General features: G+C 42.4%; 1 protein-coding gene across 2 annotated transcripts in view; it reads right to left on the minus strand.

The window, feature by feature from the left end:
* The window catches only part of SORCS2 (sortilin related VPS10 domain containing receptor 2), a 1,538,136-nt gene that overhangs the window by 213,299 nt on the left and 1,298,509 nt on the right, over positions 1-26,328 (minus strand). For both annotated transcript variants that reach the window (XM_030191157.1, XM_030191158.1), the window contains one exon: positions 24,822-24,911. In XM_030191157.1, the coding sequence (XP_030047017.1) occupies positions 24,822-24,911 (90 nt within the window). The remainder of the gene's footprint in view (positions 1-24,821; positions 24,912-26,328) is intronic.

Raw genomic sequence — 26,328 nt, forward strand, 5'->3', positions numbered from 1 at the left:
TTTTTTACAAAATAGGAAGGGCTTAGGTGGGGAGCTCTATAAATGGCCCTCAAAGTTAGGCACCAGGAAGATGCATATTAAACTAGAATTCTGCAAAGGGCACTCTGCACGGTGTGCCCTCTACAGAATACTAGCTTGACGCACTCGTGCCTAACTGGGTGCTGCACTTATGCCTGCTGAAACTTGGTGTAAATGGTGGCCCATAACTAATGGCAGATGGTCACATAATTGGTCCTATTCTATAACATTGCGCCTAATCTAAGTTTTGTACCTGCTGAGCATATGACATTTCTGTGAGATTTAGAGGAGTAATTACTATATTTCCCACTAAAGACCAGGCTGCTGCGAAAACTTTTTTTGTTGAGTGCAAAAGTTTTCCGTTAGATTTCCATATGATGGCTACTCACCAGGGGTAGCCCAAGACAATCTGCCTCCTGAGGCGAGGAATAAGCAGCCGCCACCCCCCCCCCCCGAGGTGAGGAATGAGCCACCGCCCAGCTACTGTCCCCCCCCCGAGGTGAGGAATGAGCTGATGCCGCCATGGTCTGCCATCTCCCCCTTTCTTTACCCAGCCCCCTTTCACCAGTTTACCTTTTCTTTCTCATTTTTTCAAAGGCAGCGGCAGCGATTCCCAGAGGCTGTCCTGCCACTGGTCCCATCCCCTTCTCTCTACTGTGGCCCACCTCTGTAAAATAACTTCCTGTTTCCTCGGAGGTGGGCCACAGTAGACAGAAGGGGACAAGACCAGCAGAAGGGCAGCCTCTGGGAATCGCTGCCTTTAGAAAAACAAGAAAGAAAAAGTAAATTGGTGGAAAGGGGTTGGGGAAGTAAGGGTAGGAGGCGATGCCACCTCAGAAGAGTGCCACTTGAGGCCCCTGCCTTAGGTGGCCTAATGGTAGGGCTGTCCCTGCTACTCACTATTACACAATATGGCAATTCATTACAGAATACATTTGAAAATGCATTTATTGAAATGGCATGTTTATTTTAAATATTCAGGCCTCACAAGATTGTTTATTGAAGTGGTACATGGCATCTGTAAACAGATGTCATGTACCACTTCGATAAACAATCAGGGATACATTCAGCACACAGTTTGGATCATCACAGCTCTGTCTTAAATTTTCTCTCGGTGTTCAGGCTGGGGGTAATCCATCAGTGCAGTGGGGGACTGGATTATTGCTTGGAGGAGAGAGACAAAGAGAAATTGCTGCAACTTGCTTCTCACAAGTTTCCCACTAAACCATCTCTCTCCCCTTCAATCTGTGCAAAATTCTGCTGCACAATTTATATTCCACCAATGTTGCTATGCTCACATTAGCCCTCTCCTCACGTCATTTCATTGGCTCCCTATCCATATCAGTGGCGTAGCCAGACCTGAGATTTTGGGTGGGCCCAGAGCTAATATGGGTGGGCACGCACTGTCTATATAAGTATGAGTAGTGTCTCTTGGGATCCTACAAAATAATGCCTAAGAATTCACTTGATGATGGATTTCTAAGTAGTCTGCCCAACAGCTGCCCTGCATCAGTATAACCACATACATACAGTACTTAATGGAAAAATTGATATTTTTAAATATAATTACATTATCCCACAATCTCTCCACTGCAAAATGCTATACACAAACTTGTGCAAAAACACACTCATATCTTTAAAACCATAACAGCACTAATTCCAAGGACAGGATGAGCTACAACCTTATGCTTGAAAAGGCAGAACTGTAATTACACTAGGCTCTAAAACACCAATACACTACCTCGTGAAAAAAAGCAAAACAAAAAGGGCTGCGAATACTACATGCTAGCAGAATACTGCACCTTGATCACACTTGAAAAACACATGACACAACAGACATGACACAAGGAACTAGAAATCAAAAAATATGAAGGCAAAATACTGAACTGGAAAGTTAACTCAAGAAGTCAGAGTCAGCATGCAGCAATACCAGAAAAAATTAAACTTACATGCAAAATATCACAGATGCACATTTCCAAAAGATGACATATTCAAATTAATAAATTCTGAATAAAATACTTTTTTCTACCTTTGTTGTCTGATCTATTCGCTTTGGTCCCAGTGTCTTCTGTTTTACGCAGTGTCTTCTTTCCATTTGATATTTTTTCACTCACCATGTCCACCATCCTCCTGTGTCCTTATGCGTCCTGTCTACCATCTGTAGCCCTGCCCCTATCCTTCCTCGAGTTTCAGTATCTGCCCTCAACGTGTTCCAAACCAGCCCTTAAACTCAGCAGTTTTCCCTCCATCCATATCCAGCATTTCTCCTCACTCCCCTCCATCCATGTGCATCTACTTCCACTGTCTTCCCTCCCCTCCATCCATGTCCAGCATTTCTCCTCTCTCCCTTCCCCTCCATCCATGTGTATCTCCTTCCTTTGTCTTTCCTTACCTCCATCCTTGTCCAACATTTCTCCTCTCTTCCCTGCCCTCCACTCCATCCATGTCCAGCATTTCTCCTCTCTTCCATCCCCTCTATCCATGTGCACCTCCTTCCTGACTTCTCTCCCCTCCCTCCATCCATTCCTCCAGCATCTCTCCATTCTCCCCTATCCAGCAAATGTCCTCTGTCCCCTGCTCCCTCCATTCATCCATCCATGTCCAGCAACTCTCCATTCTCCCCTGCCCACTCCTCCATCCATCCATCTCCAGCAAATTTCCTCTCTCCCCTTTCCACTCCATCCATTCATGTCCAGCAATTTTCTTCTCTCCCCTGCCCTCCGCTCCATGTCCAGCAACTCTCCATTCTCCCCTGCCCTCTCCTCCAGCCATCCATCTCCAGCAAATTTCCTCTCTCCCCTTTCCGCTCCATCCATTCATGTCCAGCAATTTTCTTCTTTCCCCTGCCCTCCGCTCCATGTCCAGCAACTCTCCATTCTCCCCTGCCCTCTTCTCCATCCATCTCCAGCAAATTTCCTCTCTCCCCTTTCCCCTCCATCCATCCCTGTTGTCCAGCAATTCTCCTCTCTCCCCTGCCCATCCTGTTTCTGTCCATCCCCGTCCCCCTTCTATCCAGCGTCTCCCCCCTCCCCTTCACAGCATCTCCCAGCCAACTTCCGTTCCATTCTACTCCCGAAGTCGCAGCGACGAACGGGCATGCAGCGCTACGGTAGTAAAAGGAACAAGTCGACTGGTTCGACTCTCCGTCCTTCACTTCCCTCCCTCTGCGTCCCGCCTTCCTCTGACGTCATTTCCTTTCGGGCGGGACGCAGAGGGAGGGAAGTGAAGGACGGAGAGTCGGACCAGTCTCCTTGTTGCTTTTACTACCGCAGCGCTGCCTGCCCATTCGTCGTTGCGACTTCGGGTAAAAGTCGCCGTTCCAGTCGTCGTCGTTTGGGCGGGCCTGAGCCAAGATTGGGTGGGCCTGGGCCCCCCAGGCCCACCCGTAGCTACGCCCCTGATCCATATCCACATACAGTTCAAACTCCCTGTCTTACAAGTTCATTCCTTCTTCAGCTCCTCAGTATCTCTCCAGTCTTATCTCTCTTCACATCCTTCCCCTGGAACTCTGTTCATAAGGTAATTGTCTTTTATCTGTACCCTCCTCCACTGCCAACTTCAGACTCCGGTTCCTTTTATCTTGCTGCACTGTATGCCTGGGATAGACTTCCTGAGTCAGTCAAGCTCTGTCTCTGGCCATATTTAAATCTAGTATAAAAGCCCACTTTTTTTGAGGCTGCTTTTAACTCCAAACTCCTACCTGTTCAGTACGCATATCTGTTTTAATCATTCCCATGATTAGTAATTCTCTAATCCAATATTTGTCCTGTTTGTCTGTGCTGAATGGATTGTAAGCTGCACCATGGGCAACAGACGTGCAGGAAAATTACGTGCAAGCGGCAATAGTTTGTGTTGACAGTTCCATGTACAGAGTTGCTTTGATTTTCGAATACACATGTATATCATCCTTGCAGCCACCTGCATGTGCAGATATCCCTTTATAGCACAGATATTCTACATGTGGATATGGCACCATTTCACATCATTTGCATGTGGATTTTCCCAATCCATGCTTTTTTTTCCCCACTTGATTTCTGAAAGCATAGAAATGTGCATTTTAGATTGGCCTACACATTCACTACTGCTTTTATAACATCCTGCTCCCAGCCTCCATATAAACACCTAGATGTCTTTTTCCTCACTAAGGGGTACTTTTACTAAGCTGTGGTAAAAAAGTGGCTGCAGTAGTGTAGTCGCGTGTTTTGGGCGTGCACTGCGCCAGTTTTAACCTTATCTGCAAAAAAGGGCTTTTTTTAAAAAAATGGTACAGGAAAAGGGCATGCAGTAAAACTGAAACCAGCACGTGCCTAAAACCGGCCTGAGGCCTTAACGCCACCAATTGATCTAGTGGTAAGGGCTTATGAGCTACACACATGGTGACCAGTCGACGAGTGCCAACTGCCAATTACCGCCAGAAATGCTGCGCGTGGGAGGAAATAAATAAATCATCCAAGCATTATGGTTGCGTGGCAAATCTGAAATTACCACCTGGGGGTGCAGTAACCTGGTGGTAGTCTCATTTTGGTGTGCGCTGCACGAGTGTAGAGGCTAACATGTCTTTGTAAAAGGGCCCTTAACACATTCTACTGAAAATGGGCTTTCATTTGTCTTTATTAAATAGGCTGAAAACTGGTGCTTTTTTTCCCCCCTTCATACATAGGCGACTTTTTATAAAATTACTTTCCACTGTTTGTCATCCCTCCATTCCTTCTATGGCCACAGGTGATACAATAAATGGTGGCATTCAATACTTATTAAGGTCTTTATACATGACTAATTAATAATAATAACAATTAATTTCAACATCCAGTGCAAATTTGGAGCTTAACTCATAATATAAACACCACCAATAAGCTCCAAAATTATTATTATATATATAAAAAATAGAACAGACCTCATGCACGCAAAGAAATCATTTCTTTCCCAGCCTTTAAGTTTTAAGCTTATTTCATGTTGATATACCCCAAAAAGCAATGTGGTTTACAAAACAATATTAATAGTAGTAGAAAAGATAAAATATGATAAGAAATACAATTCTGTTCATAGTAAAGAAAATAAAAATAAAATAAAGTAACTCTTTAGCAATTGGGTCAAGCTACCGCAACCTCACATAGAGGGGGCATAATCGAACGGGGTGCCCAAGTTTTCCTGAGGACGTCCTCGTAGGACATCCCGGCGAAGGGGCAGGGAAATCCTTATTATCGAAACAAGATGGGCGTCAATCTTTCGTTTCGATAATATGGTCAGGGACAACCAAATCTCAACATTTAGGTCGACCTTAGAGATGGTCATCCTTAGAGATGGTCGTTCCCGGTTTTCAGCGATAATGGACACCGAGGACGCCCATCTCAGAAACGACCAAATGCAAGCCCTTTGGTCATTGGAGGGGCCAGCATTTGTAGTGCACTGGTCCCCCTCACATGCCAGGACACCAACCAGGCACCCTAGGGGGCACTGCAGTGGACTTCACAAACTGCTCCTAGGTGCATAGCTCCCTTACCTTGTGTGCTGAGCCCCCCAACCCCCCCAACCCACTCCCCATAACTGTACACCACTACCATAGCCCTAAGGGGTGAAGGGGGGCACTTACATGTGGGTACAGTGGGTTTGTGGTGGGTTTTGAAGGGCTCAAGTGTAACAGGTGGGGGGATGGGCCTGAGACCACCTGCCTGAAGTGAACTGCACCCACTAAAACTGCTCCAGGGATCTGCATGCTGCTGTCAGAGAGCTGGGTATGACATTTGAGGCTGGCATAGAGGCTAGCAAAAATTATTTTTAAAGATTTTTTTAGGGTGGGAGGGGGTTAGTGACCACTGGGGAAGTAAGGGGAGGTCATCCCCGATTCCCTCCAGTGGTCATCTGGTCAGTTCGGGCACCTTTTTGAGGCTTGGTTGCAAGAAAAAAATGGACCAAGTAAAGTCGGCCAAGTGCTCATCAGGGACGCCCTTCTTTTTTCCATTATCGGCCGAGGACGCCCATGTGTTAAGCTTGCCCCAGTCCCGCCTTCGCTATGCTTCCGACACGCCCCTGGGAACTTTGGTCGTCCCCGCGACAGAAAGCAGTTAAGGACGCCCAAAATCGACTTTCGATTATGCCGATTTGGGCGACCTTGTGAGAAGGACGCCCATCTTGCGATTTGTGTCGAAAGATGGGCGCCCTTCTGTTTTGAAAATAAGCCTGATGGCACCTAGAAGTATTAACTACTAAAAGACTCATTAAAGAGGAAAGTTTTTACACCTCTTCTGAATGCCTGGAATGAAGACTGTAGGTGAAGATAGTGTGGAAAGGATTGCCAAAGAGTTGGTACAGTCTCAAATGGTATTTAAACAAATGTGATGAAATGATGGTATAACCTACCTGTTTTGTTGTGAAGAATGTAATGTGCATGGAGCTGCTTTTCTATCAGCGCTCACGACAGAAAAGAAGGAAATCCAGAATACTGTATTGGATAAATTAAGCTAAGAATTTTGAAGGTAATACAATATGTGATAGGCAGCCAATACTCTTTGCGTAGCAATGACGTCACATGGTCAACACCATGGGCAAATCACTTAGGGGACTTTTATTAAAGCTCAGCATGCTAACAGACACAAGCTGCACCCTGCATGTCTTATTTTATACCTATAGACCACGTGGCACTTACCACAAAATGATGTCAATTAGCATGCACTAAGCTTTAGGGCCCCTTAACCCTCCATTGCTTCAGGTTTAAGCTTAGATTGTGTGCCCACTATGGACAGGAAAGTAAAAATATACCTGAATATAACTCCCCTTGGAAAAAGGTATAGCTAAATGCTTAAATAAATAAACATTTTGACTTGAATTTTTTTTTTTTATCAAACAAAAGAAACCGCACACATTTCTAGCAGAAGTCTTAGGCAAAAGCAACACATCTGTTTATGGAAGCATCTTTATAATTCATAGAGCATCTATTGTTTGCTTGCTTCAGTCACCAGGAATGACAGTACCAAATTCATAAAAATGTAATTTACAAAGGAGACTGCCACTCTGATTTTAAACTATGCAAAATGCATCTATCTAAAATTAAACCATTAACTTTTAATTTACTTATTCAGTCAAGCTTGGAGTTCATCTGTTGAAGTAAACAATGGCTCCTTTCTCTACTACAGGGATTAACTCAATATACTCTCTCATAAGATTCATACTGCAAAAAACCAAATATTCCTGTTTATCCATCAAACAAAGCTGATAAAATACCTATGAAAAATAAATGTCACTAACATTTTCTAGACTCCAGAATTAATATTTAAATCACAGAGATAATTAAGACTGCGATGAGTGAGCTGATAGTCCAACAATAGCATTGTTTGCTGGTATGCAGGAGACCTAACGTTGAATCCAAGACACTGCTCTCTTAAGAGAGGCTAAACAGATTGGGGCTTGGAGAAGAAAATTGAGAATTTATATGATAGAGATTAGATAAAATTATGAGAGGGGTAGAATGGTTAAATAGGGAATGGTGGTTTAATCTGATAAACAATTCAAAAACAAGAGGATACTCCATGATACTAGTAACCAGAAGACTGAAAAAATTGTAGAATGATTTTTTTTCCTCCTATACAGCATGGAATTAAGTTGGGGTCTCTCTTGGTGGATGATAAGGTTAAGGTGATCAAGTGGTATTCAAAAGAGAATTACACAAGGTCTTGGAGGAAACATCCACAGACAATTATTAGCCAGGTGGACTTTGGAGATCCATTGTTCATCGCTGGAAACTATAGGAAATAGATGTACTTTTTTCAATCTGTTTGGTACTTGCAACCCAGACTGGCCACCAATAGAGGTAGGATGCTAGATTTGATGGACTTCAATCTGACTCAACATGGGTTTTCTTATGTTCTTATGATCTGGTCAACAAGCACTGTGCCTTCACGATATCAGCTGAGTTGTATGGCGTTTGTAAGAATTTTGATCCATGGACCCTGAAGAAGCTAAGCGAAATGCTGGCCACCATTGGTTGTGGGTCTTATTTTGAAAGTTTGAAAAAGGCAGCACAGCAATATAGTAGCTAAGTGATTGTTTTCCTGTATATGTATAAGTATTTTGGGGACACATGAACATTTAAAGAGTTTAAGCACATTTGGAATGGAAGGTTTTTTTATGCCAATGATGAAGAGTTTCGGCTCTGAGGACTTGTAAGCCTGGAGCTCTTTGAGGCATTTTCCATTTTTTATTATTATTGCTTCTATATTAATTGTTTGAAAACTATTTCGTTTTTAGTGTCGTGATGAACAATTTATGTTCTCTTCCCGGTCATAATCTAAACTAATCCCTCTGTCTGTTTCTGAATTAATTTCTTATTCCTTTTTTTGTCATGACCATCACCATCACCTTTTCTTCAGTGGTGCGCTTTAAAAGGAGGAGGAGGGAGCTTTGAAACGTCTCCTCTTTCTTGGTGGGCGGGTGGGCGAGCGAGTGGGGGTTGTAAAAGCAACAAGCAGGCATGCTCGTCTCCGTCTGCTTCCCTGCCCTCTCTGCGTCCCGCCTTCCTCTGATGTCATTTCCTTTTGGGCGGGCGGGACGCTGAGAGGGCAGGGAAGCGGACGGAGATGAGCGTGCCTGCTTGTTGCTTTTACAACCCCCGCTCGCTCGCCCATCCGCCCACCAAGAAAGAGGAGACGTTCCAAAGCTCCCTCCTCCTCCTCCTTTTAAAGCGCACCCCCCTGCGGCACTTACCCCGCTTACCGTGTTGGCATGGCCCTGCGTCCATCTTTTGTTTCGATAATACGGTCGGGGACGCCCAAATCTTGACATTTAGGTCGACCTTAGAGATGGTCGTCCTTGGTTTTCGGCAATAATGGAAACCAAAGACGTTTATCTCAAAAACGTCCAAATCCAAGCCCTTTGGTCGTGGGAGGAGCCAGCATTTGTAGTGCACTGGTTCCCCTGACATGCCAGGACACCAACTGGGCACCCTAGGAGGCACTGCAGTGGACTTCACAAATTGCTCCCAGGTGCATAACTCCATTACCTTGGGTGATGAGCCCCCCAAAACCCACTCCCCACAACTGTACACCACTACCATGGCCCTTAGAGATGAAGGAGGGCACCTACATGTGGGTACAGTGGGTTTTGAAGGGCTCAAATTTACCACCACAAGTGTAACAGGTAGGGGGGGCTGGGTCCGTCTGCCTGAAGTGCACTGCACCCACTAAAACTGCTCCAGGGACCTGCATACTGCTGTCATGGAGCTGGGTATGATATTTGAGGCTGGCATAGAGGCTGGCAAAAAATATTTAAAAAATTTTTTTTGAGGGTGGGAGGGGGTTAGTGACCACTGGGGGAGTAAGCGGAGGTCATCTGGAGGGGCATAATCGAACAGGGACGACCATCTCTAAGGGCGCCCATCTCTATGGACGTCCCGGTGAAGGGGCGGGGAAACCCATATTAGTGAAACAAGATGGGCGTCCATATTTCATTTTGATAATACGGTCGGGGATGCCCAAATCTCAACAATTAGGTCGACCTTAGAGATGGTCATCCCCGGTTTTCGGCGATAATGGAAACCGAGGACACTCATCTCAAAAACGACAAAATCCAAGTCATATTTGTGGTGGGAGGAGTCAGCATTCGTAGTGCACTGGTCCCCCTGACATGCCAGGACACCAACCGGGCACCCTAGGGGGCACTGCAGTGGACTAACTGATGCACTAACTGAATGGAAAAAGGCATGCAGTGGTCACTAACCACCTCCCACCCTGAAAAAAATAACTTTAAAAACTTTTGTCTTTTTTTTTTAGAGTATGGGTGAAGGATGTCCTTCGCTATGCCTCCGCGATGGCAGTTGAGGACGTCCTTCGCTATTTATTTAGATTTTGCTCACACCTTTTTCAGTAGTAGCTCAAGGTGAGTTACATTCAGGTATACTGGATATTTCTATGCCTCCGTCCCTGCAACAGCAATTGAGGATGTCCTTTGATATGCCTCTGTCCCTGTGATGGCAGTTGAAGATGTCCTTCCCTGCGACAGCAGTTGAAGACGTCCTTTGCTATGGCAGTTGAGGACGTCCAAAATGTCTGAAAGAAGGACATCCACGCCCTTTTTATGCCTCCGCTGACACACACATACCTCCCCCCAGGGACCTACATACTGCCCCCCTCCACAGGAATGGCCAAATTTCAAGGGAGTGGAAAGGAGTGGAGGAGTGACCTAGTGGTTAGAGCACTGGTCTTGCAATCCAGAGGTGGCCCGTTCAAATCCAAATAAATAAAGGGGATGTCAGAAGCATGGCAGGCATGGACATCCTTCTCACAAACATCCACATTTTGGACATATCAAAGGACATCCTCAAATGCTGTCGCAGGGACGGAGGCATAGCGAAGGAGGTCCTTCACCCATACTCTAAAAAAAAAGACAAAAGTTTTCAAAGTTCTTTTTTTTCAGGGTGGGAGGTGGTTAGTGACCACTGGGGGAGTCAGGGGAGGTCATCCCCAATTCCCTCTGGTAGTTATCTGGTCATTTAGGGCACCTATTTCTGGCTTGGTCGTAAAAAAAAAGAACCAAGTAAAGTCGGCCAAGTGTTCGTCAGGGACGCCCTTCTTTTTTCCATTATCGCTTGAGGACGCCCTTCTGTTAGGCATGCCCCAGTCCCTCCTTCGCTACGCCTCCAACACGCCCCCAGAAACTTTGGTCGTCCCCGCGATGGGAAGCAGTTGAGGACGCCCAAAATCGGCTTTCGATTATGCCGATTTGGGCGACCCTGTGAGAAGGACGCCCATCTTGCGATTTGTGTTGAAAGATGGGCGCCCTTCTCTTTCGAATATAAGCCTGATAGGGAGCAAGGAGTCAGAGAGATGAGAAAAAAGAGAAAGATGGAAAGAGGAGGATAGAGTGAAAAATACTGCAGAATGTAACAATGAATGAAAAAGGGTTAAAGATGGGTGAAAGAAAGGAATGAAACAATGGAACAGGAACAGAAGAAGTAGCTTCGGCAAGCATCACACCATACGAGCAGCACAATGCCCAGTTTTCTTTGCCATGAACCTATGTACTGTGCTTCAATATGTTTTTTTTCCCCCCCTAAGAACTGCATTCAGCCTTTCTGTGAAATCCTACAATCTCCCTGTATGGAATGTAGTTAGGCACAAAATGTCAGACGGGAATTTAATTTAAATGTCAGGTGTGAATTTAATTCAGGAAGATTTATCTGCATTGATAGAAGTCTTGTAAATGATGTGCTTTTATCCATAGAAGAGAGAGAAAGGCATTCCTTCAGCTTAGTTATTTCACATATGCACTTTTAAAGTACTAGAACTCAGTTTTTATCAGTGTTTATAATAAGCCTTTGCAATTGCCTTACTGAAGAATGCAACAAACTTATAGAGCTTGGTATTCAAAGAAAGGGTTACATTTGCTGGCAGGTGGCAACTACAAACCCCTTTTATTCTTCAGTTTTCAATGGGGGTGTAGCAGCGCGGGCGAGGGTGTGGGTGCGGGTGCGGAGCCTTAACAGCCATAGCCACTCAGAGGGATGAAAGTAAATCAAACTTTATAAATTTATTAATAAAAGAATAATAAATTCTGCTCCCTTCACAGGTGTGATAAACTTAAGAATAAGTGTCTCTTGGAATGCAGTTACATCTTCCTGCAGCCCTGTCCCTGACAGCGCTGCACAGACTCAGTGTGCACTAGTTTTTTGTCTTCAAGGTTAACAAAAACCAGGTCTAGTTCTGGCCTTTCCTGCAGGAATAGGATTCCACAAAGTTGCAAGGTAAGATTTGACCTACCTTTATTAAGTTTTTGCTTGTACATATGTGATGAAGGTATAAGTGGGACTCGGAGGGCAACTCTTGTCTTCCTTGGGCCTCCCTGGTCTGCCTGTGTTTGTTTTTAATTTAAATTCCCACTGAATGACAGGCAGAGCTAAATTTATGGTAAAATGGGGTGGGACGTTGTTTCGGCACTTCTAGCAAGTTCGGCAGTGACATCACTGTCCTCCTCATGTTCTCCCCACCCGCTGACTCTCCCTATGTTCCACCTTCTCTGTCCTTCCTTTTCTCTGCCCAGCCAGCAATCTGGTATCTCCCCTGACCTCTTAAACAACATCCCCTATCCAGAGGTACCTTTTAAAAGTTATTGTTGCTTGTAGAGGCCACCTGCAGTGACGCATACATGCTGCTGGTGCTCTCCTAACAGCTTTCCTTTTGATGCAACATCCTGTTCCCACATATGCAGAAAGCATAACACAGAAGGCTGTGGAGACAGCATGAGAAGTGTGCAATGCTGCCGGCGGCCTCTACCTGTATGTAATACATGAACTGCTTTGGTTGTAACCACAGAAAGGCAGTATATCAAATCCCATCCCCTTTCTCTTTCCCTACAAGCAAAAATGGCTTCTAAGAGGTATACTGGTGGAGGGGGCAGGTGTTTAAGAGGCCAGCTACAGAGGGGATTGCTGGCTGGGTAAGGGACAGGAAAGAAAAATGTTGGACCATGGGGCGGGGGAGAGAAGGAGACACGTTGGACCACTGGAGGAGGGAGGGAGACAGAAGGAAAAATGCTGGCCCAATGGGGGAGGGAGAAGGAGAAATGCTAGACCATTGAAGGGGGGAGAGAGGAGCCATACTGTAACACTGGGAAGAGGGAGAGAGGACAAATGCTGGAACATTGGAGGGTGGGGAGAGGAGGAGATATGCTGGATCATGGGGGGGGGAAGAGAAATGATGGGACGTTGGGTGGGGGGAGAAATGCTGGACCACTGGGGGAGAAGGAGAAATGCTGGCGAATGGGGGGAGACATACTGGACTTTTGAAGGGGGTGGGGAGAGAAGACATTCTAGTCTATTTGGGGGGGAGAGGGAGACATCCTGGACTATGGGAAGTGGAAGGAGAAATGCTGAATCATTGGGGGAAAAAGAGACATGCTGGACCACTGGAGGGAGGTGGGAGAAGAAGAAATGCTGGATCACTGGAGAGAAAAACAAGAAGACAGGAAGATGCTAAGCTACAAATGGCTGGGTGGGAGGGAGAGAGGGATAGATGTTGGGCTATAAGAGTGAAGGGAGGTGGAAAGAAGCTGCTGAACTACAAAGGTGGAGGGAGGGGAGATGCTGAACATGATAATAACCCTCCATGGCTTCTCCCTCATGGTTCCAAGGATATGAGTGAGAAGAAAACAGTGAGTATAGAGGGAAGAAATGTGTTAATGGGTGACAGATGGGAATATGAGATGAGGAGTGAGTGTGAAAATAGGAGAATTACTGCGAGAAGAAGATGGAAAGCTGATAGGTAGGTAAAAAATAAAAAGAAGGCGATGGAGAACTGGAGGATGAGAAAGAAGGTGAAATCTGCATGGACAGAAAGGCATAGTAACATAGCAAATGCTGGCCAATAAAGACCTGCATGGTCCATCCAATCTGCCCAACAGTCACACTTAATATCAAATCTTCATTTAACCAACAATCCAATAGTGTTAGTACAACATTTTATTTACTAAGTTCCACTCTACGATGTCTTCTCCTCCCCACACTCATAGCATATAACATAAATGTGGTATAAAAAGTATGCATACTTGATCCTGATCTGTCTTTGCCATTTTCAGGGCTCAGGCCATAAAATAAAAGTCTGCCCAGCAATGGCCCTACTTCCCAAGTACTGGAATTGCCATCGAAACCCACACCAGTCCATCATGATCTCCCTTGCCATATATGGGACACAGACTATAGAAGGCTGCCCAGCATTGGCTTCACTTCCTCACTGCTGGAGCTGCCATCTAAGAACCACTCCTATCCATTCTAAGGAGGTTTTTAACAAAGGTGCAGTAGCATTTTTAGCACTCCCACAGGAATATACAGGCATCTCTAGCGTTTAGCACATGCTTATTTTTAGCGCGCACTAAAAACACTAGTGCGTCTTTGTAAAAGGCCTACTGAATGAACTTATAACTGTTGATGTGTTAAGTTCTAGTTTGATACTATCCTCATTCTATTTAGGGATCCTTTGTATCTATCCCTCATTTTTGAATTTTGTCACTGTTTTGTCTCCACCACCTCCACCAGGAGGGTATTCTAGGCATCCACCACCCTCTCTGTGAAAAAGTATTTCCTGATGTTAATCTTAAATCTACCACCTTGCAACTTCAATTTATGCCCTCTAGTTTTACCCCTTCTCTGTCTCTGGAAAAGATTTGTTTGTAGATTAATACCATTCAAGAATTTAAGGCAGAAAAGAAAGAAAGAAAAGATCAATATGTCAGAGACAGATGCGAGGGAATAGAAGAAAACAGAAGCAAGGAGAAAGGACCAACAAGCAGCAACAACTGGAAAGAGTTAGCAGAAGACAGGCAGGAAAGCAGAAGAGAGAAACTCACTCGCACCAGAATGATCAGAAAAATAAAATGCCCAGGCAGCAAAGGAAAAAAAAAGTGTTTTTATTCTGAATTTATGAACTGCAATAGGTCTGTTTTGGGAAATGTGCATCATGAATGTCTTTGCATTGTGTTCAGTACAAGAGGAAATTAATTTGTTTGTTTTTTTCTCTCCCTAGTGTTGTGGTAAATTTTGACTTATTGGGGTTACCGGTTCAATTTTTGTTTTCATATTTCTATTTTGTGATCTGCATTTGGTGAGGATCTGTCTGTGCATAGGTGCCAACATTTCAGAACGATTGGGGGTGGGGTGCAATTAACCCCTCCCTGGACACAATGAAGGAGCTTGCTCAGTATTGGAGGTACTCAGCATCCACTGGACTCACAGAACTGGCTCCTTTGTGGCTGTTTTGCCTGTGACCAAGGTGTAATATTCTGTTTGCATGTAGTTTGTATAGAGATCTGCAGTAGTCCCACTTGTTGTTTTTTCTTTACCGGTAGTAGGTGTACTGGTGTTCTAGGTCACAGTGTAATGTTTATGTTTATTAAAATTTGATATACTGAAATTTGATATACCACCTTTCAAATTAAAATGTGATTGAAAGTTGCCTACAGCGGCCGGTTTAGCACATGTTGTTACATAAATATCCCAGATTTATCCCGTACCCCACCACCACCCCCTGGCTTCAAGAAAATTACCAAGCTGATCACTCAAAATCACAAAACATTTACAGGGAAACTTCAACAGGAATACCACTCCCAGAGCTAGAGTTCTTAGTTTTAAAGATAAGCATTCTCTTCTTTGTATATCCCTAGAGAAATCAAGAAATACTTGTATGGGAGATCGCAGACATATGACAAAAATATAAACAAAGAATATTATTCCTAAGCAACTCAAGAGCAAAATTAGCAATCAGAGTTATATGTTCAGTAATTACTTCCACTGAGCTTTATAACAACTCATTACCCCCTGTACTTCTCCAGGGGCGATGGAACTAGAACCTCCTGATCTTATTCCAGATATACAGGTGCTCATTTTCAAAGCACACTGACTTACTTTGTAAGTCTATGTGCTTTGAAAATGAGTCACTTGCCAAAAAGATCAAAGCGGTTTACAATATGTAAAATAATATAAAAGCATATAATAAGAACTCCATATTTAATGGAAAGAGACTACCATATACAATCTTACAGACACATCGAAATAAAATACATAAACATGCAAAACACTTTGCAGATGGCGCCCCTCTGAGAGCCCTATATCTTCCGCAACCCAAATGCCTGAGAAAAAAATGGGCTTTTAATAACCCCTTATATTTATGCAAAGTTGATTTTATTCACAAAGTTGGGGGAAGCTGATTCCAAAGGCTGGGAACTGCCCCCCCCCCCCCAAAAAAAAGCACTCTCACGAGTCACCTTCCACGGAGTTTTTTTTTACTAGTTATTAATATGCAGGGGGAGGGGGAGGGCATTATTTATGTAAGGTCACTTACTTGAGGTATTCTTTAAATTATTTGCCCTTTTGGTTTCTACCAATTTCTGCTATTGACTAATTTAGAACATATTTCTTTGTAGTATAATCAGTGAAATGTTGAAGAGGGATCCTGAGGACTCTCAGGAAAACATTGTTAAATTATTTGAACAAAGAGTGTATGACCAAGCAGACTACAGCTGGCAACAACCACACGATAAGATAATGGTAGCACATCTCTCATGCTAATTATGATTTTTTTTGTTAATCAAACAATACTCTACAATGAACTAGCAATTTACTGGCAGTTAGCATCCTGTCTCAAGGAGATAAAGGCATAAGGTGAAATAATAAACTTTTAAACCAGAACATTAACTGCCCATTGATATCCTGTGCAGATATAATTAGAACTGTGGTATGCTGGTCAATTTAGCATTTTTGTTTCATGAAGTTTCCATGATCATTTCAAAAAAGTTAATGAAACCACCTTACATTCTAACTAGATTTCTTGGAATCAATATTTAAATTAAATATAAATCAATTTATGCATCTAGCTTCTCCTACATCTGCACGCAACGTTGGAATGCACTGCCGAATGCCATAAAAACAACACACGATTTGGCAGCCTTCCGGAAACTATCAAAGACTTACCTGTTCAAAAAGACTTATCAAAAGTATCCTTCTTAAAAATATGACACCAATACTGTACCAGAATTAGTTAACATTGAACTACTCTTTTTTGGTTACTTATCACAGTGTTACTATTGAACACTTTTCATTACCCTTGTTCTCAAATACCTGAAATGAATTGTTCAACTATTTTCTTCTAATTTTATTGTGTATTTTCTAAATTCTTTACTGGAATATTACTCTGTATTTCTATTCCGGAAATGGCGATCGCCACTACGGTATTTGTAAGCCACATTGAGCCTGCAAAGAGGTGGGAAAATGTGGGATATAAATGCAGAAAATAAATAAATAAATAAATAAAAATTATAAAATAGAATGGGATCCTTTTACTAAGCTGTGGCAAAAAGTGGCCTTAGCGCACACTTACACAGGTCTTTCCCACATGCTAAGGCTATTTTTACCGCAGCAAGAAATAACAATTGAATCAAGTGACAACGGAAACTGTTCTTCAAACAGGAAGCACTTTTTTTCAGGAATTTTGTTATATATTTAAGAAACTTTTTTGTTAACTTAAAAAGGAGAAAAAAGAAAGCCCCAGGAGTCAAAGGTAATTGCCATCGGCTGGGCATAACCCACTTGAATTTTCAGAAGCCGAGGCTCCTTCTGACTAGGACCAATCATCAACTAAAAATCCTCAAAAATATTTTCCATTCAATTTTGCTTATTTAATTCAATTTAATTTATTCTGCTTGAACAGTTTCACCCTTTGGAGGCAATGAAAATATCTTTTATAACTTGATTCAATTGTTATTTGGATGTGTAGGGTTTCCACAATTTTTGATTTTTAGGTTTACTAAATTTTGTGGAACAGTTAGTTCATTGTTGTTTGGGCAAGTTATACTGCAAATGGCCACACACGTTGGCTTCTGTGCACTGCAGAATAAAAGCAGAAGGGGGATGAGATAAAAACATAAGAAAAAGTAAGAAGGAAAGATAAGAGTGGGTAAGGTGATAGTGTGACATCATAAAATTTAGAGAAGTCTGCTAACACCTAAAATAGTGGTGTCCAGCTCTGCAAAAATCTAAAAAAATTAACTTCAAAACAGAAGCATTAAAATAGAACAACCAACCAGATTAACACTTGGGAGATAAGAGTAGGCAGATACAATACAATTTGAAAAGGGCGGTACTAATGAACAAGGAAATAAAACATGAGCATAGTTGCTAATAAAACCTGAAATGAAGAGTCCACGGCTAGCAGGAAAAACATTCAAAGGGGCCCTTTTACTAAAGTGCAGTAAAATTTGGGCTTGGTGTGTGTTAACACATGACTTTCCCATGTGCTAAACCCAGATATAACATGACATTTGTTAGGGCTTTTTCTTTTCTTTTTTGGCATTAGCACGTGAGTCCTGCAAAACATTAACACAGGAGCACTAACCACCTCTTATTTAGGAGGTGCTAACCCCCTAATTCTAGAAAAGTTGCCAAAAATTGCATGAGTAAATTTGGGCATGTGCTCAATTTGCATGTGCAATTTAATTGAATAATGAGCCAATTAGCACCAATAATTGGTTTTTTAACAAGCCAATTATTGGCACTAATTAGATTTAATTGGCATTGACACATCTAAAATTTACACACAATTGGAAATAGGGGGTGTGGAAATGAGAGGGGTAAGTGTGTAATGGGGGGTGTTCCTTAAATTAATGTGCGCTGTTATAGAATAACAGGAACACGCGTCTACATTTGCACCATGTTTCGGTTGGCCTAGTTAGGCGTGATTCCTGGGAATAACTGTTATTCTATAAACCATGCCTAATTTAAGCATGGCTTATAGAATAGCGCTTTCTTGGTACTGATTTTTTTTGCTGCCATATATAGAATCTAGCCCTAAGTGCCCCCACATTATTCAGTTAGCGTATACTAATCATAACGAGTTAGCTGGACAACACCGGATCGCCCAATCTCCGCCCATGACATGCTTCCTTAAAAAATATATATTAAAAAGTAGTTTATGCAAGCGTGAAAACAGGCAAAATACCACAAAACGTTTTTCTGCGCTTACTTGAGAAGCTGCGTAGTACAGGTTTGATGACGTCTTTCCACTTTATGTGCCTTTTATGGCTCCCAATGCAATACCCATATGTTTAAAATCTTTATATTAGTGCAAAGGGCAATTTACAATGGATCCTCTCTTTCCCTTACTGTGTTGGTGAGGTCATATGTGCTGAGAGGGCACGGAGGGCTGTTACTGCTCATAAACTGAAGATGCCTGCTTTATCCCACAATCGTGGAAGGCCACACCTGCTGAAGCATTTTTTAATTTAGCACCTGCATTGTGAAACACACTCCCTAATGGGTTACGGGTTGAGGGCTCATTAAGTGATTGTTTTTTGATGAGTGTTCTTTACTGTCTCATTGATGGAGTTCTTTTCTGTTTTTCCATTTTATTTTATTGTAAACCACTGTTTTATTGTATAAGTTAAATGGTATAGCAAGTTTAATAAACCATAACTGCAAAGTTAGTTGAATGCTGGTAAGCATTAATGTTTCTTTCATACATGTACAGAGTATATCACAAGGATTGCCACTTATGGCCATTATAACGTGTGGCATGTCATTTCCCTCAATACGTACTGGCATCTTATTCTAAGAAACAACTATGAAACCTCTATCATCTCTGTTTTGAACCTGAGAAGGAAAATAAGGTAGATGAAATTTCCAGAACATTGCAATTTTATAGGGTAATGCATATGACTGGCACGGTCAGCATACAGGAAGAGGAAGAGAAGGAAAGAAAAGACTATTTGGAAAGGGGAAGATAATTGTTACAACAATGCCAGACAGATCTGAGGTGGCTGTGGGGATGAGTGGTGAGGCATGAGCTGGTAGGACAAAAGAAGATGGGAGAAACAAAATTGGGGAAGGATGAAGCTGGAGAAGGGTTAAGGGAAATGGAGACCATGTGCGAGATGTTGGGAAGGGAAGGCAGGCCTGACAGGAGGACAGACTACTTAGAGAGAAATATTTACTAAAGTAAATAAATACAAGAACAGGCAGGGAAAACAGAAAGTAAAACCTAGTATACGTGAACAGGTAAGGAAAACAGAAAAGAGAAATGAAAAGCTAAAAAGGCAAGTATAAGAAGAAAACAGATCAGCAAGTGAATGAATTCAAGACAGATCTAGAGCAAAGGATCTTGTGACTGGCAGGTGTATTTTCATATGTGAAGGAGAGAAAGAAAATATCTGCTGTAATTTTGGTAATCAATGAGGGCTGCCTTTTACTCTGTTTCTGTGAGGGTGGCTTGCTGATTAGCACACGGAAAATTGAAAGGAAGTGAAATTTCATACAGTCCAAAGCAAGACTGTCTCCTTCCCCTCATTATTTACACGTTGTATCAGGGAATGATGGATCTTGATTAGCTTGGCTGCTATGTATCAAACCTTACAATACCAAAAATCTGAATTCTGAATGGGTAGTCCTATTGAAGATGTGCATCTGCTGACCCTAAAAATCGAAAGCACTTAAAAAAACTTTTATAGGTTTATAGGAGTGGAGGAGTAGCCTACTGGTTAGTGCAGTGGGCTTCGATCCTGGTGAACTGGATTCAATTCCCAATGCACCTTCTTATGACTCTGGGCAAGTCACTTAATCCTCCACTGCCCCAGGTACAAAAGAAATACCTGTATATAATATGTAAACCAGAAAGGCAGTATATCAAATCCCATCCCCTTTATAGAGTTTCATTTAAATATCTTCATATCAATACAGACTTGTGATAACATGATCGCTAATATCTACATAGAACAAACAAACATGTTTTTTCACTATCATATTTTGCACTCTGGGTAAATTGCAAAGGTTCCACCCAATTCCATGTGTCTTCCCAGGACTAAAATATTATTTATTTACTTATTAGGATATATTAATTGCCATTATGAAGACATTCACCCATAGCAATGTGCAACATTTACATTATAGTAACAGCATAGCAATAGTAAAATGACCAAATGTCAGCATAATAAAACAATTAGAACAGTGATGTAAGATAGACAAATTAAATCCTACTAATAGCAATAATATGATACAGTGTAAGAAATACACACTTTAAAACAACACGATGGAACAGTCACATAGCAGAAAAATGACAAATGTCAGTAGAATACAAACGATACACCATAATAATCAGCTTTCATATAACATAGATAAGATACGATGTCAGTACAGCAGAGGGGACAAGAGCATTAAGGAGTACATTTTCAACAGTGCATCTAACCCCAATGTACAGAATGCACATATTTTCCAGTTCTTAAAACCAGCCAATTTTTCAAACACCAAGCTGTCTGCATTCAAGAAGCTCCATTTTAGACAGAATGTAGAAATCAGAATTGTTAGTTCCAGGTCAAGACGTCTGTACAATTCCAATTTTAGAAAAGGATCTGCACATGTAGAATCTTCTAAAATACATGCAGGAGTGCACGTGTCTTTGAGCACACTGAAAAACTTAATGGAGGAATCTGTCAATTTACTAAGTTATACATGCAAGTTAGTACTCTACATCGTACAAAATGCTACTTCACAATTTATGTCCATATTGCCATTTTGTCACCTACACTATACAAGTCACTAATTAACAATAGAAGCTGCAATCCTTATTTATTTTCAGTTTGGAAGGGGTAAATAAGCAATGGGAGATTATGAGGGAGAACTCCCTTAATCCCTCCTATAAAGGGCTGGCTCAAAGAAGCACATTCTATACATGTGAAGGAATAGCTGTAAATCCCGATGCTGGAATATCAGGACAAGCAGAACAAGGTTAACAATAAAAATAAAAAAGAAAGCAAAGAAAAAGGGACTACAGTATTTTAATAGGAAAGATTAGCACATACACAAGATGCAACACACACATCACAAGCAAACATATAAAGCTTCCCTCTCTCAGGTACCAGCGACCTTTGAAGTCATTATTATTATTATTATTATTAGCATTTGTATAGCGCTACCAGACACACGCAGCGCTGAACACCTGACATAGAGAGACAGTCCCTGCTTAATAGAGCTTACAATCTAAAATAATACAGACACACAAGACAATTAAGTCATCCTGATCAAATAGAGTAAGCCAACTGGATTAGCCAAGCCTTAAATAATGCCTTGTTTCTTTATATTGCGTTTACTACGAAGGGATAGAGGCATGGAATTCCAGAGATGGGGGACAGCAGCAAAAAAGAATGCGTACAACGGGTTGTTTCAAGCTGGGCAAGATGAGGCCCTGCCAGAACCATACGGTAGTCATTAATAGAACGTAACACATGTGGCAAGGAGTATGGAATAGTTAGTGAGGACAGATATAAAGGTGTACCTTGGCGGAAAGTTTTGAAACCTAAAAAAATACTCTTTCAGAAATGGGGAATACACATGTAGATTTTGGTTCTGCCCAAGCTCCACCCAAAGCACACCCCTTATAAACTACACATAGTGCAGATGGACATGTAAATATGGCTTTCTACAACTGAGTTTCATGCAAGTATGTAATAAACACGTATACACGCCGGTATTTACACATGTAGATCATAAAAACTGCTTCTAAAATAAAGACCATTGGGGCTGATATTGAGACCCTGGGAGTGAGCTTGGCTAACTTCCATGGTCGGTGGCGAACCCAGTAATTCAATGTGGAGGCCGAAGTAGTAGTAGTATCCAGTGACTGGCATTGAATTTCCGGTTTTTTTTTTGGCTGCTAAAAACATAGCTGGCTAAGTTATAGCGGCCAAAGCAGTGGCATACCAAGCGTGGGACGGTGGGGAGAGTCCACCCCAGGTGCACGCTGGAAGGGGGCACAGGGAGCAGCCATGCAGCTGGTTCCTGCACCCCCAGGAAGTGATGTGCCAGGGGGAAGAGCTGCCTGGAGGTGATGTGCAGTGGTGATCCACTGTCACGTTCTCAACGCAGCAACTAGGTTTGTGAGCCCTTGAACCACTGCCGAGGAGCAGCAGCGGCAGGCAAATCACCCAAGCAAAAAGCAAGGTTGAACATAACAGGCAGGAACCACAGGATAACTAGAAGAGACTTTAATAGTAGGCAGCAAACAATCACATCCAGGCAAACAGGCAGGTGGCTAACAAAAGCAGTAATCAGGTCCAGGCAAAGTCTCTAGGCAGGCGGCAAACAAGGGTAATCCATAAACTAACCAGAGTCTTTAGGCAGGCAGAAATCAGGAGATGTCCAGGAACAGGCAGGGTCAAACACACAGGAAACTTTCAGAGCAGGAACTAAAACAAACCAACAGGAACTCATGGAAGACCTTTGATACCAAGGCAAAGCAAGCAAGGCTCACAGAAGCTAATAAGCCCATCAGCAGCTGACACTCAGCTGCAGCAATCACCAGCCAAGTAAGGTTGCTGTTCAAGGACAAACCAGCAGAGCAAGTCTGGCAACCTGGAAAATCCGGACCGGACTCTCTGAAGTCTGGAACATGGAAGACAGCAGAAAACAGTCCATAGCAGCCACCAGTTCTGGCCACCAGCGGGCGAGGCGAGCACCCACATGGAACATCCACCCCTGGGGGATACTGACCTAGGAACGCCACTGGGCCAAAGATAGATCTGGTATTTATGTTGGTCTATCTGGCTGCTAAACTTAGCCGGTCAGCCAATGAATGTTGGTATTAAATGACATAGCCAGTGACCGGGCTAGAAGCTACATAGTAATATTCAGCTGAGATAGCCAGCTATCTTGCGCTGAATATTAGTGCTTAGCTGGTTTAGGTCCCTGTTTATAAAATTACATTTTCTCTTCATTTATATATTCATTTACTTATCTTCAAAATCAGACCCACTGTCATAAACTATTACTTATCTTCAAATATTGGACCCGCTGCCATTTACTTTGAAGATAAGTAAATGAATAAATTATTGCTGTATAAATGAAGAGAAAATGCAATTTTATAAAAAGAACTGATGAGGATTGAGAGAGTATGAAAAACAGTCCTATACTGCATTGTCGTTATTCACTATTCTGATGATCCAACTGGACACAGATCACCAGGACTAATGAGAACTGAGAGCAATATGAAAAGCGGTCATACACTGCACTGTTCGCTATTCTGATGGTTCAAAAAATTATAGAAAATAGAATGAATGAATGAATGAATGTTGTCCATAAAAAAAAGCATAGCTGGGATAATAGTAGAAGATGGAATGACATCCTTTGTGCTAACCAGCTGTTACTTTAAGCTGGTTAGCACAGGGAATTTGTACTTTAATTTAAACGAATGCCAACTTTTATGCCTTAGTAAGCATGCATAAAATAGCTCATGCAAAATAACATTCTACACAGTTTCACATGTACCCTTCAGAACCACCTTTGCATACAATGCCTCCAATTTAATGGAGAGTAGCTACCACTTTAGGTGTGTACCTGTCTGGGGCAGACTGACCATTCGGGCAACTGGGCAGTGCCCGAGGGCCCATAAGCTCTAGGGGGCCCAGAGGCTCTCCCTTCCCCTGCCACTCCTGCACACTTCAGCCCCCTGAGCCTCAGTAGGCCTTCCCCAGTCCCACCTTGAAGGGCCCTGGTGATCTAGTGGCCTCTGTGGGGGCAGGAAAGAGTGGGGTTCTTTTCTGTCCACGAAGAAGTCATTAGACCACCAGGGCCCTACAAGGTAGGGCCGGGAAGGGCCCACTGAGGCTCGGGAGGCTGTAGAGTGCGAGGGGGGGGGGGGGTGGCAGCTGCAGCAGTAGGGAGGGTTGTAGTATGTTGGAAGAGGGTGGCGGCAGCGTGGCAGTTGGGGGGCAGCAGGCAGTGGCCAGGGAGGGCCCAATGACCTTTACTGCCTGGCGGCCCATACCACTGTCAGTCCACCCCTTGTACCTGTTATTATTGGTTGGCACCTGTTTAATGTGTATGCTATTTCTGGAAGTACATCATTTGTTTGTCAGTGCACACTAAACTACATTAGCATGCAAACTAATCTTCAGTGCATGGACTATTTTTAACCACATAATAAGTATCTACATCACTGAAAATTTACTTCTGCTGTTTGAATCAGTAGGAAAAGAATCAGCAAAGGAGAAAATGTAAACAGGTTAACCATAATAGAAAGAATTTATTAAGCAGTTACTTAAAAAAAAAACCCAACATAACAACTTATTCTGGAACAACAAACTAAACTGTTGCATATAAACAGTTGAAAAAAAAAATCAAAATTTACTCAGAAACTTATCTTTTAGTGATAATCTTAACATATTGGCAAGAAAGCAATCATTCATTAGCCAAAACTTACACTGCTATGTGAGGCTTGACAAAGGCATAATGAAATTTCACCTTCACAGAGGTTTGGATACACAAACAAATAATTCTGTGTACTCACTTTTGGCAGGGCATACTTTGGAAGTTTCATTTGTACAAAATTATTTCGACGGTAAGACACATAATATTTGGTCCGATTTTCTGATGATACCTGAGGTAAAAAGAAAAAAAAACCCATTTTGTACTGTTTCCATGTCTTTTAATTGTCTAATTCTATAATGTTTTTTTAGAGCTCACTGTCATGCACATATGTTCCTGGGTTCTATATATGGCATCTGGAATTGTGTCCTGATATTTGAGCATGTGCTCAAGATGCATGCACAACTTGAGTAATGAGCTGTTAACTATCAATTATTGGGTGCTAACAACCAATTATAAAATTTGCATGCGCATCTGGCTGCGCGCTATTCTGGAAGGCATGGCGTCTAACTCCACTAGTGTGTAACTCGAAAGGGTGTGTCAGGACTGTTCCAAAAAGCTGCGCATGGAATCAGAAAATACAGCCTCAGCGTGCATAAGTTGCATGCCAGCATTTATACCGGGCTTCAGCAGGCATAAACAGTAGCACCTAAAGTTAAGCATAGGAATCAGTGCTAAGTGTGATTCCATAAAGGGCACAAGCCCTTTAAAGAATCACGCTTAGCACTGATTTTTTTTTTACAGTGCTGAATTTTGAATTCCATTTATAGAATCCCCTTGTCACGAAGGTGCAGGCTTTTTCGGTAGGTGTAGCTGGAGTGTGGTCTGGGTGGAGCATGGGCAGATTCTGCAAATATGTGCATTGATTATAAAGTACCCTGTTTGCTAAGCCATGCTAGAGATGAGTTAGGTGCCCACAATATTCCTATGGATGCCTACACAGTTAGCACACGTTAATTCTTTGCACACACTAAAAATGCTAGCACACCTTAGTAAACAGAGCTCCAAATGCGTTAAATCAATGTACGTACTTGCAAACATTTACACCTGGCCTCAAGCACGTATAAATGTCTGCAGCTATATTCACGGTGTTTTCTGCCAATAACGCTTCTATTTATAAATACACATAGGCAAGTATGTGTCTTTGTAAAATGGCACCTACTTAGCCTCTTAACCTAGATGCCCTGTTATAAAATTACCCTTGTGGAGAGCAGTTCTATAAAGCAGTGACTATTTGGAGCCTATTCTCTAAAGTAAAGTAGGTGTCCATATCCCTAAAAAATTATAGTAGTCTATAATTTACCCATATAACTGTGTGCCTCCACAACACTCTACACAGACTCCACCCATATGTACGCCACTGTCAAACACCAGAGAACAAAATTCATACCAGAACTGCACAAAACGGAACTCGCTATCCCTGACTGTTTAAGCTAACTTATCACGATTGAACTTTAACCCAATAGCTTTCATTTTTTATTACGAAAATGAATTCTCTTTACTTGATTGCCTAATCCACTCTATCACCTGCATTATAACTATGTATTTCTCATTCCGGAATTGATGATCGCCATTACGGAATAATGTAAGCCACATTGAGCCTGCAAATAGGTGGGAAAATATGGGATACAAATGCTACAAATAATAAT

This window comes from Microcaecilia unicolor, chromosome 2, assembly GCF_901765095.1.
Source record: "Microcaecilia unicolor chromosome 2, aMicUni1.1, whole genome shotgun sequence".
Lineage (NCBI taxonomy): Eukaryota > Metazoa > Chordata > Amphibia > Gymnophiona > Siphonopidae > Microcaecilia > Microcaecilia unicolor.